The 17,377-nt window shown below is 44.7% G+C and overlaps 1 protein-coding gene across 1 annotated transcript in view; it reads right to left on the bottom strand.

Annotated features, from left to right (window-relative positions):
• Nucleotides 1-17,377, bottom strand: part of LOC126282177 (UDP-glycosyltransferase UGT5-like) — a 152,534-nt gene that overhangs the window by 22,707 nt on the left and 112,450 nt on the right. The window contains exons 4-5 of the mRNA XM_049981705.1: nucleotides 8,118-8,577; nucleotides 7,397-7,619 (exon numbers count right to left, since the gene is read on the bottom strand). Of these exons, the coding sequence (XP_049837662.1) occupies nucleotides 7,397-7,619; nucleotides 8,118-8,577 (683 nt within the window). The remainder of the gene's footprint in view (nucleotides 1-7,396; nucleotides 7,620-8,117; nucleotides 8,578-17,377) is intronic.

The following is a 17,377-nucleotide window of genomic DNA, read 5'->3' on the forward strand; positions in this document are numbered from 1 at the left end:
ATACACTCCTGGAAACTGAAATAAGAACACCGTGAATTCATTGTCCCAGGAAGGGGAAACTTTATTGACACATTCCTGGGGTCAGATACATCACATGATCACACTGACAGAACCACAGGCACATAGACACAGGCAACAGAGCACGCACAATGTCGGCACTAGTACAGTGTATATCCACCTCTCGCAGCAATGCAGGCTGCTATTCTCCCATGGAGACGATCGTAGAGATGCTGGATGTAGTCCTGTGGAACGGCTTGCCATGCCATTTCCACCTGGCGCCTCAGTTGGACCAGCGTTCGTGCTGGACGTGCAGACCGCGTGAGACAACGCTTCATCCAGTCCCAAACATGCTCAATGGGGGACAGATCCGGGGGTCTTGCTGGCCAGGGTAGTTGACTTACACCTTCTAGAGCACGTTGGGTGGCACGGGATACATGCGGACGTGCATTGTCCTGTTAGAACAGCAAGTTCCCTTGCCGGTCTAGGAATGGTAGAACGTTCACTATTCAGTGTCCCCTCGACGATCACCAGAGGTGTACAGCCAGTGTAGGAGATCGCTCCCCACACCGTGATGCCGGGTGTTGGCCCTGTGTGCCTCGGTCGTATGCAGTCCTGATTGTGGCGCTCACTTGCACGGCGCCAAACACGCATACGACCATCATTGGCACCAAGGCAGAAGCGACTCTCATCGCTGAAGACGACACGTCTCCATTCGCCCCTCCATTCACGCCTGTCGCGACACCACTGGAGGCGGGCTGCACGATGTTGGGGCGTGAGCGGAAGACGGCCTATCGGTGTGCGGGACCGTAGCCCACCTTCATGGAGACGGTTGCGAATGGTCCTCGCCGATACCCCAGGAGCAACAGTGTCCCTAATTTGCTGGGAAGTGACGGTGCGGTCCCCTACGGCACTGCGTAGGAACCTACGGTCTTGGGGTGCATCCGTGCGTCACTGCGGTCCGGTCCCAGGTCGACGGGCACGTGCAACCTTCCGCCGACCACTGGCGACTACATCGATGTACTGTGGAGACCTCACGCCCCACGTGTTGAGCAATTCGGCGGTACGTCCACCCGGCCTCTCGCATGCCCACTATACGCCCTCGCTCAAAGTCCGTCAACTGCACATACGGTTCACGTCCACGCTGTCGCGGCATGCTACCAGTGTTAAAGACTGCGATGGAGCTCCGTATGCCACGGGAAACTGGCTGACACTGACGGCGGCGGTGCACAAATGCTGCGCAGCTAGCGCCATTCGACGGCCAACACCGCGGTTCCTGGTGTGTCCGCTGTGCCGTGCGTGTGATCATTGCTTGTACAGCCCTCTCGCAGTGTCCGGAGCAAGTATGGTGGGTCTGACACACCGGTGTCAATGTGTTCTTTTTTCCATTTCCAGGAGCGTATATTAAGAGCTCATATAAACTATTCGATCCCCCAATTCTGAGGTGTAAATTAAACTTTTAAATAGTCAGACATAAGGAATTGTTTATCAAATGTTCAGCACGCCCGCCTCCCCCCCACCCCGCCCCCCCCTCCCCCCTCTCTTCACATCTTGTACCCGTCATCCGGCCTCTGGTGATTCTCGCGCCACTGCGTGAGCGATTTTCGTGTTTCGGCCAGTCAGTCAGGCACGGTATGTTCTGTTATGTTTACATGGCCCTAATTCCGCTGTCTGTTGATGCTAATGTTCCGTTCTTCGTCGTTTGTATTTAGGTGAGTTTTATCAACATCGTATTTTATTTTCATTTTCTAGGTCATAGCCGCTCCCATCATTTTAAAAAAATATTTAAAAAATATTTTTAAATTTTAACTACCACTTTCACCAGATGACGGTATATGGGACGTGAGTGGTGGGGAGTGGCTACAGGACAATGTTCAACAGTACTATGTTATAAATAGCGTATGTGAGTACTTTCTTGTTTCATTCAAAAACCTGTATATTTAAAAGTTTAATTTACATCTCAGAATTGGGGGATCGAATAGTTTATACGAGTTCTTATTATATTATTTTTGTACAGATTGCCTGAGGATGCACCGGTAAGAAGTGCGGAACCGGTCTTTGAAAAACTGTAGAAGTTTGGCTGTGGTTGCCTGCTCTACAAAACAACATGTTACTTATATCTAGTTAGGAACGCCATACAATCAATTTGAGGCTTATAAAAGAGGGCTGAAAGCGGCTGGGTACTGAGTTCGTTGGTATCTGATTGCATGAAGCAGCCGGCCGATGTGGCCGAGCGGTTCTAGGCGCTTCAGTCTGGAACCGCGTGACCGCTACGGCTGGAGGTTCGACTCCTGCCTCGGGCAGGGATGTGTGTGATGTCCTTAGGTTAGTTAGGTTTAAGAAGTCTAGGGGACTGATGACCTCAGATGTTAAGTCGCATGTCCTTAGGTTAGTTAGGTTTAAGTAGTTCTAAGTTCTGGGGTACTGATGACCTGAGAAGTTAAGCCTCATAGTGCTCAGAGCCATTTGAACAATTTTTTAAGCTGTTAAGTGCACTTGAATATAAAACACTTTCCTACAACCAATGTCTGAGAAGCGTGATTAATATGATGGTGGTCAGTGGCCACTGAATTGTTGCTGGGAAAGGTTTAGACGATAGGGTCAATCATGTGCAGTTTTGTTGTAGTTAGTAGTGAATTAATGACTTGCCAGAAAGTTACAGCATTTCTCTCACCATTAATGTGTTCCAGATAGCATACATCTCTTCCACTCAGGGCCTGCTCGCACTTGTAGAGTCGGCTGCACTCAGTGAAGCCACTTACAGCACACACGCCACAGTGGGTGTGAATCCGACTGTTAGAACGGGGCTGATCGTGTTCAAGTCTGGAGCAGTAATCTGTTGTAATATCTGAAGTTACATAACACCTAGGTGAACTAATTTTATTACAGAGGGGAAATAATTTAAGCTTTGGGCCTCATTAGATATCGGAACAGCTGCGGTTTGATATCCTTCCAGGGACTGATAGTAGAGACAGTGAAATAGACATTGTTAATTACATACTTACGGCAGGCTACACTTGCAAAAGTGTGGTTGAGAGCTGGCAGCTCCTGCTTGCTAAGGTTTTACGTATAGCTCACTTAGCAGCTGCAAATAAGTACTCATTTAATAAACTGAAAGTAATTCCACTATATAAACTGAAGTTCAGTAAAGTTATTTTGTATAGGTGTGTAAACTGAAAGCCGACCAGTGCTCTTGGTGGAACAAACTGACTTTCCCAGAAGGACATTGCAACTGCTATATAGGATGAGAAAGAATGAATTTCCCTTTATCGGCAGAGATATTTGCATAGACTCCGTCCATGTGCATTTCTTGCATTTGTATTATTAGTAATCCATGTCTCCATTTCATACAGTGTTTACGCATTTTGTGGAAAATAAACACCCCCCTCCCCCCTGAGCACGTCCGCACAAAGCTTCACTAGTGTTTCACAAGGTGAGCTGTAGCAGCGAAGCACAAAAGCACAGTTTTTTGACCTGCATTCCTTCTCACTACTACCCTCCACCTACACTCCCTCTCCACATGCTTACATCCCCAGAACACAATCTATTTGTTTATAAGGTTCTGCTGCACATAGATATGGTACAAACATATAATATCAATCAATGGAAAATCCAGGATGGAATAATGACAATATTACGAAAAGGATAGATTGCTGCTCACAAAAAAGATGAGTCATAGGCACAACGAAAAGACTGCTAAACATGTGAGCTTTCGGCCAAAAGCCCTTTTTCGTAAATAGACAACACATGCAAATTTATGCAACTCTCATGCACATCATCACTGTCTCTGTCTACTGAGACTGTACTGCAAACAACTTCAAATGATGGGAGAAGCAATCTGGCTGTTGCGATTAAGGAGGAAACTAGCGAGGGGAAGGGGAGGGATATCAGGGAAGAGGTGAGGAATGTATAGTCCTGTTTGTGGGAGGACGTGCAGGGGCATGGTGGTAGCAGGAAAGAGGAGGCATGTGCAGCCAGGAGGCTGGGGTGAGGGGGGGGGGGGGCGGCAGAGGAGAGAAATAGAGAGGAAAAAGAAGACTGGGTGTGTTTGCAGAATAGAAGACTGTGTAGTGCTGGAGTGTGATCAGGCTGGTGAAGGACAGGGACTAACGGACGTTGAGGCCACAGGGGTTACAGGAACGTAGGATGTAGTGCAGAGAGACTTCTCACCAGCACCCATGGGGATCTCTACTGTAGTGACGAGGAGTCCCTCTCCAGATATACCAGTGGTCTCACTGAGACCTTCACAGACCGAAATTACCCTCCCAACCTTGACAGAAATAGGTCTCCTGTGCCTTATCTCTCCATTCACCCACCAACTCTAGTGTGTCACTGTCCTGCCACAAAGGAGAATTCTTGTTGTGACTTACTACCACATAGGAGTGGAGCAACTGAATCACTTTGCCCTCCAGAGTTTAGACAACCTATTGTCACGCCCTGAGATGAGGAATATGCTACCCACTATCCTTCACCTTCCCACAGTGGTATTCTGTCATCCACCAGACATAAACAATATCCTTGTCCACCCCCACTTCAACCTTGCTCCAACACCTTGCCCCATGTCTCATAGCCTTGTAATAGACCTAGATGCAAGACCAATCCCATGTATCTCACACCACCATCTAATCCACTTCAGTCACAAGCATCACCTACCCCATCAAAGACAGGGCTATCTGTGAAAGCAGTCATGTAATCTACAGGCTAAGCTGCAACCACTGTGCTGTATTCTCTGTGGGCATTATAACAAACAAGCTGTCTTTCAACATGATAAACTGTGTCCAAGAGACAGCTGGACCACTTAGTTGCTCAGCATGCACGCCAACAACATTCCTCACTTCCATGACAGCTTCACATTGTGCGCCATCTGGATTCTTCCTACCAACACCATCTTTTCTGAACTTTGCAATTGGGGACCTCCCAGCAATACGTTTCTATATTACCCCTGGCCTCAACATTCGCTAGTCCCCGTCCTTGACCCACCTGTCCCTCTCCTGCTGTCACTCCTGCAATACACAGCCTTCTATTCTACCAACACATCCACTGTCTACATTTCCCCTTCTCTCCTTTTCGGTTCCTCCCCACCCAAACCATCTGACTGCTCCTATGTGCCCTGCCCTACCCTACCCCCTCCATGCCCCCACAAACAGCACCTTACACCATCCCCCATTCCTACCCTGCCACCCCCCCCTCCTCCCCACCTTAGCCTCACACTTAATCTCACCACCAAAACTGCTTCTCTCATCATGAACAGTTACTTAGTTGCCAGAGGCTGTGGTCATGAGTATGAGAGTAAGGGCTGCATGAATCTGCACGTGTTGTCTACTTCAAAAAGAGGGCTTTTGGCCAATAGCTCACATGTTTAGCAGTCTTTTTGTTGCACCTGTGTCCGAGTAGCAATCTATTCTCTTCAGAATATTGGCATTAACATTTAATATTTGTTTTTAACCAACTTTGTTTACAGATAACAATTTTGTACTGTTAGAATCCGTTAGAATAATAGTTCTAGTACTCTGCGAATTTTCCATCCCCTGGCACGCAGATACTATTAGTTCTAGAGAAAAATGAATGCAGATTAATGTTTTGATGGGAAACATTTTCGCTAAAATTTTTGTAGACAAAATTGTCCTTTAAACGCCCCGCGCCTTCACGCTCAGTCCTTTCGAGCACGCTGCCCAACAACATTCTTTACGTCCATGAATGCTTCACAGCCTGCGCCATCTGGATTCTTCCTATCAATACCAGCTTTTCTGAGCTATGGAGATGGGAACTCTCCCTGGAATATATCCTGTGTTCCCATAAGCCCTCTGTCCTCAACTTCGTTACTCCCTGTCCTACACCCAGCACTTTTAGTATGTTATTTGTGATACTCCATCCTACCACTGTACAAAAATTTGCTCCAGCACCAATTTTTCCCGTATTTGGTCTTCGTTGCCTGGGATATCTGCCAGGAAGTTGTGTATGTGAGTAGTTTGGACTGAGCGTGCTAACTGCTAGCATTTCCGAAGGCCAGAGCTGGAGGAGGCTACTGCCGATAGTGCACACTAGGGCTGTCCAACGCTTCCGACAGTGTGGAAACCCTACTGAGGTAGTTGCCATACCTAAGGCTGGTAAAGATCTTCCTACGCTTAAGTGTTACCATCCTATCAGCGGGCTACCTGTACTGTGGACGATTTTCAGGGGCCATACCAAAGGTGCTTCCTCTATCACGTGGATGCAGAGAGCTTGCCCCTCCCTGAGGGGCAGTTACCCGTGAGAAAACCACATGCTATCACCCAGCAACTTCTGAGGCCAGTCGAAGAAGCGACAGAGCCACTCGAGTGACGGGATAATTTCGAAGCGGCGTTTGTGGATGACAAGTTCTTACTAGTCCGCGTGACACCAATGTTCCGTACACAAAATCTTGGTGCACGTGTTCCAGCGTTGCACTTGCGTTTCTTGAAATTTCACTTGGAAGGCTGGGCACCCAACAACGTTCCATACTAGGTCTCCTGCTGTACATTCAGAATAAAAATCAGCAAGCGCTGTATCCGCGCATGTAGCTCCCTCACTAATCCGACGACGCGGCATTGTTTACGTGCAGCTTGGTTTATCAGCTGTGGCAGCACATAATCCACTGCGACAAATTGATGTTAAGAGCAGAGAAATATGTGTTGGTATTTAATGCAGCGATTAGTCACGCATTTCTCGAACCGATACGCTCAGTCACTGTGGACTTGATATAGGCAAGTATTCTACGTTGTGGGTGGACCTGTGCAGTAGAGAATCACCTGAGTGTTACTCTCTGAGATCTGAGGGCAACAGCGGTGTGGGGGCTGCACCGGCTCTACCCACTGCTAAACCCGACGTCTACAGAACTTTGGAGTTCTGAAATTTATGTTATCACACTTTTCATTCACCACAAATGGTTACTCTGATAGATCGTCAAATGCGTATGATGCATTTTCTCAGTTGCTATGCATGTTGGTTAATTATGATCCCATGTATTGGAAATGGTAGAAAACATTTGTTTGTTTCATAGCAGCTCGTGGTTTTATAAATGTTGAAATATGTGTGAAATCTTATGGGACTTAACTGCTAAGGTCATCAGTCCCTAAGCTTACACACTACTGAACCTAAATTATCCTGAGGACACACACACACGCGCGCACACACACACACACACACACACACACACACAAAACCACAAGCCCGAGGGAGGACCCGAACCTCCGCCGGGATCAGTGGTTTTATACAAGAATGACAAAATGTATCAGTGTTCCCCTGCAGAAGTGAAGAGAAACCGAAGATAACCATGAAACTCCACTTTCCAATACCCGAAGTCCGTGTCTTGATCCTAAGGCTCTTCTTTGTGCACTGCAACTGCACTGATTGCTAAAGGTAAGTGGATGCGTAATCTCACCTAAAATCTCCTGTTGAGGAAGCCACTTTCTCACTAGCACGTTATCTGGTATATCGGGAATGCTTTCTTCTTCCCATTTCCACACCACTCGCTGCGGTATCTCTCTAAAAGCGTCGATGAATGCCTGTCTCCTGTGTTCTGGCATTGAGCTGCTTTTCACGTTAGAGCCCAGATTGAAGTAAATCACACCATGTTTGGCTTCGTCCAGAAATTTCTTGATATCCTGCACACAAAGAGAAAATAGAGCTGTGTAAGAAATTTGTAGCTTTCAATGAGGGCTCCAGAACTCCCCTATGACGAACTGTCTATAAAATCGTTAGAGTTTAGCAAAATAAATACAGATAAGAGTTTGCTTTTAATAAGTTTTATGTCTTTTCTCTTCATGAATAGAGCTGTAAAATAATATTTTCGGGCGGGGAAGTTTGACGATCAAATAGTTTAAACATTTATACCTCATGGGCTTTTGATAAAATATAGTTCTGCCAGAAATGAAAACAAAATCCGTTTCCATGCTTATTAACCGTCCATCTCTCGTAAACGGATAGCTATTCAGATCGGTTTATCTAACTGTATGGAAAAGAAGTAGATACAGGGCGATAGAAAAATGTGCGCTATTGTACCACACAAATTAGAAACTGTGGAGGCCAAAATGTCTTACAGACAACAACTTTAGTTTGTACATCAGTAATACTGCATCAAAGACAAAATCAGTTAGACTTACCTGAGGCGGTGGTTTTGTTGTTTCCTGTACATGTAATCCCGTCACTTCAATAACGTTGGGTACGTTTGGTCTTGGGTAATGCCCACTGGAATGAACGGCTAAAAGCAGCAAACTGTAGTTCCGTTCCACTTCGTAGACTGAAGGAGCCTCTGGACCAAAGTGTTGCCTCATAATTGCTTCTTGAGTTGGCAGTACTGTGTTCTGCCAGAAAACCAGGAATTTTAGGACGAAGTAAGTGTTGTACAGCCTCTGCCAGAAATTCATGTGGTCGGTGTACCCAATAAAGACATCTGTCAGATAGGCTGGATTTATGGGGTTTCCTATGGCGTAGTAGGTCGGCACCATAGCCGGTAGTGTCAAGAAGCCAACCATCGGAGGGGACCCCACCTTGTGGATCAGCCCGTAGTAGCACTGATACGGAAGCCTCTCGATGATTACGAGATCGAACCGGTGTTCAGACCTGCAAATGTTTCAGGAACATTAGCATTCTCACTACTACTGTATAAAGTACTATCGCCTATTTTTTCTTGCGGTTTTTCCTGTATCACTGTAACAATCTTTTCTTTGTTGTTGCACACAATACTTTTTGTCTGTACTACCACATTAAAATACGTTGCGGTTGCAGCTGGGAGGTCTCACTCGTTATGCACTATCTTGCACCTCGAGTACTTCTTTCCGCTTTTGTTCTCAAATTGTTGATTTAAAACTTTACAATAACAAAGCCAAATACTCTACAAACATGTGTCTCTTTGAGAATGAATATCTTTACACAACAGGAAGCAAAATCAAATATTCTGAGGTGACACGTTCATTCCGGTAATCAAAGTTGAAAAATTTTCTTCTGAAAATGGAGAAATGAATCCTTGTTGCAAGGTAATTAATTTTAATAAAGAGGGGAGATTAAATAGTTACATAATTCTTGACTTTCGGAAGATTTGTAATGAATCATTAAGTAATGCATAATTAACACGCCAACGACATTATTAGTTACGCTACATGACCGAAGAATCCCTCTCTAGAAAGCCTATTACATCAGTCTAGACCAGAGGTCGCCAAACTTTTTTCTCAGCGGACCGTATAATGACAACATAACGAAAACATGCCAGTGCGTCATTCTGTGCAATACTTGCAAGCCAGAACGAAAGCTCTTGGATAAAATACGAAAAACTAAGTTCAGCATGTAATGGGTGGGAGCATGTAAAGTATAGGAAACAAGGATACGCAACACGTTTACTAAAAAATTATCAAAGAAGGCGACGTTAGAAAACAAACAGTTACATCAGATCTAGTATGCACATATCCGAATTTCACAAACTAAGCAGCAAAAACTTAAATAAATTTTGTGTAAGTGACGTCATGCTTTCTAGATATCATCAATGTTTGGTTTGGTACTGCTGCATCTAATAAGAAGAGCTGCTTTGAAATGTTCATCAGTCAATCTCGTTCGATGTGCCGACTTCATAATATAAGTTCCGAAAATTTTTGCTCACGGGCATAAGTATTTCTTCAGTTTCGGAAACTCAACATCAGTTAAACAGCGGTAAAATTCGGGAGCTTTCCTTCTCTTTCAACAAGTCATTTGCAAATCAGTGAGCTGTAACTTAGTTCAACTGTCGCATCATTAAGCCGACAGTCAAACGGATTCTGGAACAGAACATTGTCACTCGCAGTTCTGTCTCGATCTGAAAATATCTCCAAGAAATGCTTTTTCAAGTCACGAATAATTTTTTACGGAAAATCGAGGTTGACGTCTTCGGTTATTGTAGCATAAAACTCTCCGAAACAGTCAAATGTGTTAAAAGTTCTCCCCTTCCAATTGTGCTCCAAACAATAAGAGCTTTCTCCGAAATCCTCTGATTATGCTGTCGAGATCACATAAGAGGTTATCCTTTTTTTGTCGTTGATCAAAACTGACAACTTTGACAGTCAGGTATCATCCGATAGCTGTGGATCAGCTCAACCTTGTTCACTGAGAAAGACATCTATTTCGCTTTGGAGCTAGTAAAAACGAAACAGGACTTCACTGCAACCAAGCCACCTCGCTGCTGTGCTATAAGGCAAGTCACGGATTTCAGACTCGGTTTCTTCAACCGAAGCCTGAAACTGACTGATGTGTGCATCGCCGCGAATGAAGTTCTCAGCAGAATCGACTGGTTTCAGTACACCAGAAACAGCTAAGTCTTTCTCATACGGAGCGCTTTCTGATGTGTATGAACCCAGGGCCCAGAATTTGCAAACCTTCCAACTGAGCCCAAATCTGCCCCAGCAAACCATCACTCACTCCATCCACGTTTTCTTGCCCTGTAACACATCGAAGCTGATTCCACTAAAAATTATATTCTTGCACAATTTTTCCACTTTCATGAAAATAACTTTTGCTATTGTCGTTCCCATACATGGTGCAAACGGATACCAACTCTTCTGTTATCTGAAAGCCTAAACTGGCACTACGAATGAACAAGCGAAGTTGTGACCTACTCGTGAGATCAGTGAACCTATCCAGCGTCAGAAAATGGTATAAGAAGTTTCTAGCCTTCTCGCGTGTCTGTAGCACTATGCTTCCTCCAACTTCTTATGCCACTCACAGAATTGAATTTGCAGAAAGTCTGACACTTCTAAAGAAATCAGATTTCTTTGGGCACTAAAATCATTTACTGCTTTCATAACACACCCTTTGATACACTTGCCGTCAGTAAAAGGTTTTCTCCATTCTGCCACCTTGTGCACGTTTTATGACTTGCGCGAGTGACGGATTCTTTCCCAGAAAACTTTCTCGTGAAGAGATTTCTAAATGAAGTTTCACGGAATCACATTTCTCAGAGCATCTCTTTCCGGAAGACTTTGAATGTATTGATAGATGTTCTGTGTCATCTATATACAATAATTTAAAACTGAACAGCATACATTTAAGGCATATAGCAACCAGGAGGTCTGCAGACGTGTAAAGACCTCGTAGTATTCTAAAAAATAAATATTTCAATTTGAACTATATAACAAAGTCACGTGTTCCGTAAGTTTTATTAGGCAAATTCATGAATTGTCGGCGGGCCGGATGAACTGACGTAACGAGCCGTGTTCGGCCCTTGGGCTTTAGTTGGGTCTTCCCTGTTCCAGAGTAGCACACTGTAAATTCCAGATATACACTCAGGTGACAACAGTCAGGGCGTAGTGATATGCACATATACCGATGGCGGCAGTAACGCGCACACAAGGTATAAAAGGCCAGTGCATCGGTGGAGCTGTCATTTGTACTCAGGTGATTCATGTGAAAAGGCTTTCCACGTGATTACGACCGCACGGCGGGAATTAAGGGATTTTGATCGCGGAATGATAGTTGGAGCTTGACGCATGTGACATTCGTTTCCGGAAACCGTTAGGAAATTCAATATTCCGAGATCCACAGTGACAAGAGCGTGCCGGGAATATCAAATTCCAAGCATTACTTCTTATCACGGACAATGCAGTGGCCGCCGCCCTTCATTTAACGACCGAGAGCAGCGGCCTTTGCAGAGCTAACAGACAAGCAACACTGCATGAAATAATCTCATAAATCAGTCTGGGATGTACGACAAACGCTTCCACGGCGAAATTTGGCGTTAATGGGCTAAGGCAGCAGACGACCAATGCGCCTCTCCTGGGCTCGTTGGTTGGTTGGTTGGTTGGTTGGCTGGTTTGGGGGATGGGTCCAAACAGCGAGGTCATCGATCCCATCGGATTAGGGAAGGATGGGGAAGGAAGTCGGCAGTGCCCTTTCGAAGGAACCATCATGGCATTTGCTTGAAAGTCCAGTGTGCTAACCACAGCGCTGCCTCGCCCGGTCCTGGGCTCGTGACCGTATCAGTTGGACCTTAGACGACTGGAAAAACGTGCCCTGCTTGCATTACCCCCGATTCTGGTTGGTAAGAGCTGATGGTAAGGTCCGAGCAGACTCCACGAAGCCATGACCCGAAGTTGTCAACAAGGCACTGTGCAAGTTAGTGATTCCTCCATAATGGTGTGGGCTGTGTTTTCATGGAATGGACTGAGTCCTCTGGTCCAAATGATCATTGACCGGAAACTGTTACTTTGGCTACTTGGAGATCATTTGTAGCCATTCGTTGACTTTATGTTCGCAAACAACGATGGAGTTTTTATGGATAATAATGTGTCATGCCACCGGACCACAGTCGATCACCAATGGTCTGAAGAACCTTATGGACAGTTCGAGCGAATGGTTTGGCCACCCACATCGCTTGACATGAATCCCATCGAATATTGATGGAACATAAGTTCGTGGACAAAATCCTGCACCGGCTATAGAGGCAGCACGACACAATATTTCTGCAAGAGTCTTCCAACGACTTGTAGAGTCCGTGCCACGTCGCATGGCTGCACTGCACCGGGCGAATCTAGGTCAGACAAGATATTAGGAAGTGAAAACTTCATTCTAAGCAGTGTGAGTAACTTATTAAAGATGTACCGCGCGACCGTTGAAAGCATTACACAACTGAACATTATTTGTGTAGTATAATGGAGAAGAAAAATTTATTTCTCTGGAGAGTTTCTAGTGTAGTCTAGCTCCTGTATAATCTAGTATGTAATAAAGAAGTCTTGTAACTCATCCATTACTATTGTTCTGTTATACAAGTACGAGGGTAACCCCAAAAGTAAAGTCTCCTATATTTTTATAAGTACATAGACCTGTTTATTTCTACAATGGTTTACATCAGTTTACCTATTTTTCGACATAGTCACCATTTCTCTCGATGCATTTTTGTAGACGGTGTGGCAGTTTTTGTATGCCCTTGTCATACCAGCTCGCCACCATGCTATTCTGAAAGTTATGAACCTGTTCTTTCACCTCGTCGTCGGAGCTGTTCGCTTTCCAGCTAAATGTTCTTTTAACCTAGGGAACAGGTGATAGTCACTGAGCGCAAAGTCAGGACTGCAGGTTAGGTGGGTGATTATGTTACACTGAAACTGTTGCAGGAGAGCAACGGTTTGCCGAGCGCTGTGTGGGCGAGCGTTGTCATGGAAAATGTGTACGCCCTTGCTCAACATTCCTTCTCTCCGGTTCTGAATTGCCCTTTTGAGTTTTTTCAGAGTTTCACAGTACCTGTCAGTGTTAATTGTGGTCCCAGTGGGCATAAAGTCGATCAACAATACCCCTTTCCGATCCGAAAAAAAACAGGTGTCATGGCTTTACCGGCAGACTGCAAACTCCCTACACCACTTACGAACATTTTTGAAAGCCATGCACGACTCGCCATACTCTTCCGTCAATTGGCGACAGATTTCAATCGGCGCAGTGCCCTTTGCGTTCAAAAACAGAACAACTGCCCGCAATTCGCACTTGGCGGTAACATCCAACGGGAGCTCCATTCTCAACGGCTGCCAAGTCAAGACTGAGCGCCTCAGCGCGGCTTGCGCATGTTTCCACCCAGCGCGTGTAGCACTCTTCATAACAGTGTGACCAACGGCCACACAAAAAGAGCTCTGTACATGTAAAAAAATAGGAGACCTTACTTTTGGGATTACCCTCGTATGACCTAATAGTAGCACAGTAATAACTGTATGCCTCACGAATTGCTCCAGAGCAATATTGTACCATTAGTCATCTGTACCGTGGAATTTCGCTATAGAGGAAGATTCCTTCCCTTGAGATGCTCCTGGTTTCCCGATGAAACGTCCAGGCTGGGAAACTGATAGTGAAGCATCTTACACATTCAGATGTGCCGTTAGCATACAAATATGAACATCTTCGTGCTCTATGATATATTTCTGGAATTAGTTTCCATATGTCTAGTGTGTAATTACAAGTACTAACGTAAAATTATTATTTATTGCAAGTAACAAATGGTAAAATCCATCGTTATTAAAGAAGTTAACAGTGGGAACAACGAATTTATTTTAATGCTTAATGGTCTGACGATGATTGCTGTGACTACCGAGATGTGTATTACAATCTAACAATTTATCCGTGATTAAATGTACTTCAAAAGAAGTTCAAATGGTTCTGAGCACTATGGGACTTAACAGCTATGGTCATCAGTCCCCTAAAACTTAGAGCTACTTAAACCTAACTAACCTAAGGACATCACACAACACCCAGTCAGTCATCACGAGGCAGAGAAAATCCCTGACCCCGCCGGGAATCGAACCCGGGAGCCCGCTACCGCGCGGCAACGAGCTGCGGACTCAAAAGAAGTAGATCACGGTAGGCTTTTCCGTTGTGAACTAGTATCACGAATTAAAAAGGCGATGTTCCTAACCCAAATAACACACAGAAATTGAAGCAGAGTAGACAGAAGTATCAATAAATGAAGTGACTATACACCTGACGTCACTATGACACGGTAAGAATAGTCCGCATGCTACCCATGACCTGGAATTTGGCGCGCTCGATATGACGAACATGGTTTTTCCATCTTTACGACAGGCAAAGAAAATATTGGTGAACATAGCGCTGTTTAAGGGATTAACTGGGTGCAAAGCAGGTGTTTGGACTGGCACGGGGGAGGTACGGTGGTTGGAGTCCTGTAGTTCGTGCGAATGACCACCATAAAATACTGCGTGTGCTTGGACAAAAGTTCTAGACCACATCGCCTTCCCCCTGAAAGTCACCTCTATTTCATCCCCCCTCTCATTTATGCACAATTCCCCCTTTCACCTCCTATTCTCCCTCCACTCTGTGTGTGTGTCCAGATGCATTTTTAACCCTTTCGTGAGCAATGGAAAACGTGCTTCCCTCTTCAAGGAATCCGTTTTTGGCCTTGGCATACGCTTTTCCAGCCTCCGTATAGTGCTGCCATACAGCGGAAAGCACAGGGTACTCTTTACAATCTTAAGTTCGTGCCATTATAGATGGACGAACTCTTAGAGGCATTACTTCACCGTGTGTTGATCTCCAGAGGAGCTTTTTGAGTGCTCTTATCGCGACGTTTTCCGACTTTCTTCTCACTGTTTTAATCTAAAGTAAATATGATACTACTCCTTATTCAAAGATTTTCATTGGCGTTAGCTGCATTTCGATATTGAAGTGAATCAATGGTAACAGATGAAAATTTGCACTGAACTGAGGCTCGAACCTGGATCTCCTGCTTAACCGCCTCAGCCATCCGACCACGCTTCCCATCCGACCGAAGCGTAGCGTCGTCTACCCATGAATGCCTTAGTCGCCATTTTGGATTGCTCCAAGAGATGAGGGTTGGTGTGCATCCGCACTGAAAGAACGGGTTCTTGGTCGGTGCACTGTATTGCCATATGTGTATAAGTGGTGTCTGCTCTTTCGATCCTGTCTGAAATAAGGCTTTCAATAAGTATTTGTATCGCCACTGGATCTGTCCAAAAGAATAGTCGCCTGACATACAGGCATAAAAACTTTTCATTTTAGTTATGGTACCTTCTTATCTGCTGCTGTTTCCTAATTATTGTAAAATGAGTTTTATTTACATTACCTATTAGCTACAATGTTTGATTTTGTTAGTGGGAACTATTCTCTCTGGCGCCTTTTTGGTGGCGCATTTTTTTTCGAAAACTGTAGAATGAATATTTCTGTATGTTGCTGCAGTTATTTGACTGTTTCGACTTAACAGATTTAAGAAGTACTACACAGGTCAGTATATTACTAAAGACTGTCAAATTATCATATCAAATCAAGCGCTTCCTTAAGTTAAATTTGTCATAGTATTATTTTACCCTGCTCTTTTCTTTCTAGATCTCAGCAATCCGAAACGTATAAAAATTTTCGGAACATTGTTCCAGGAAAAACATAGATCTATTAATATTATTAAATAAACACAGTCATGATCACATTTAAGTTGTTGATTTTTATTTTTTAGATGACTGTTTGGACCTTCTCCATGCCAGCACGGACAGACCTGCTCCACGCCAGCGATTCCTACTGTCATCAAGGAATGTACATCTTTTATGATCTCTCAGAGGATCGAAACCGGTCATCGAAAAAATAAAAATTAAAAACCTAAATGCAATCACGACTGTGTTTACAAAGTGAGTTATAATAATAAACATGTTGAAGTGTATATTATTTTCATTAATAACTAATGAACGTGATTCAGAAAATAAAGGAGATGAATATGCTTTCAGTGAACTGAATGTTTTAGATGACACATTCACAAAGGAAGTTCCATATCAGCGCACACTCCGCTGCAGAGTGAGAATCTCATTCTTGAAACATCCCCCAGGCTGTGGCTAAGCCATGTCTCCGCAATATCATTTCTTTCAGGAGTGCTAGTTCTGCAAGTTTCGCAGGAAAGCTTCTGTAAAGTTTGGAAGGTAGGAGACGAGATACTGGCAGAAGTAAAGCTGAGAGGACGGGGCGTGAGTCGTGCTTGGGTAGCTCAGTTGGTAGAGAACTTGCCCGCAAAAGGCAAAGGTCCTGAGTTCGAGTGTCGGTCCGGCGCACAGTTTTAATCTGCCAGGAAGTTCCATTCACAAATGATTCAAATCATGGTGGAGCAAATGCTTTTGTTGATGAACTTGGCACTATTAATTTGTGCTTCCTACTAAAGCCAGCAGTAGTATGTTGGAAAGTGAAAGCGAAAGGACGTTTACTCTACACCTCTTAGAGTTACGGAAAAATAGTTATTTTTCAGCAAAGCCAATCGGATGTCAGTTGTGGGACAAAGCTGAAACCAGCACAGTTTGGCACTGTTGTCAAATTCCCCCCTCCGACAGATGTGGCAACATAAAAATTTAATTATGCAAGTTGGCTACACCTGCCCCCTCCCCTCCTTTCTATTTCTCTCTCCTGTCCTTTTCATGGGAATTTTGAATTTGAGGGGATTTCGAATTTTGGAGGGAATGTCGCAGCGGTGTCACTATCTGGTGTATTTGGACCCACAGCAGTAGCAGCGCCCAGGGATCGAGTCGCACAGCTGGTCAGCTCGTTGGAGCAGGAGAATGAGCTGCTTTTGTCAGTTGAAGACGCCCAGCCAGCCCCTGACTCGCAGAAGTGCACAGGGAGTCGTAAACAGCATGATGCAGTTGGTAGTGGACCTCATCATGCACGCCATCGCAGAATATTCAGTGATGGACAAAATGAGGATGTATTGGATGAGAAGATACCGATTACGCCCCGTGCACCACTACTGTTCACATTATTTGTATAATTTAACCGCTGATGGTTGAAAGGGTTTACATATTGGTATAGAAACTTCAGCAGACAGAGATGGCGTGTTGTGAGAGAGATCGAGAATGCAGCTAGAAGTGTTAAAGTGCAGTTTATGGAGGTGGAATGAGATGAAGTGCGTCGTGCAAAG

This window comes from Schistocerca gregaria, chromosome 7 (assembly GCF_023897955.1).
Source record: "Schistocerca gregaria isolate iqSchGreg1 chromosome 7, iqSchGreg1.2, whole genome shotgun sequence".
Lineage (NCBI taxonomy): Eukaryota > Metazoa > Arthropoda > Insecta > Orthoptera > Acrididae > Schistocerca > Schistocerca gregaria.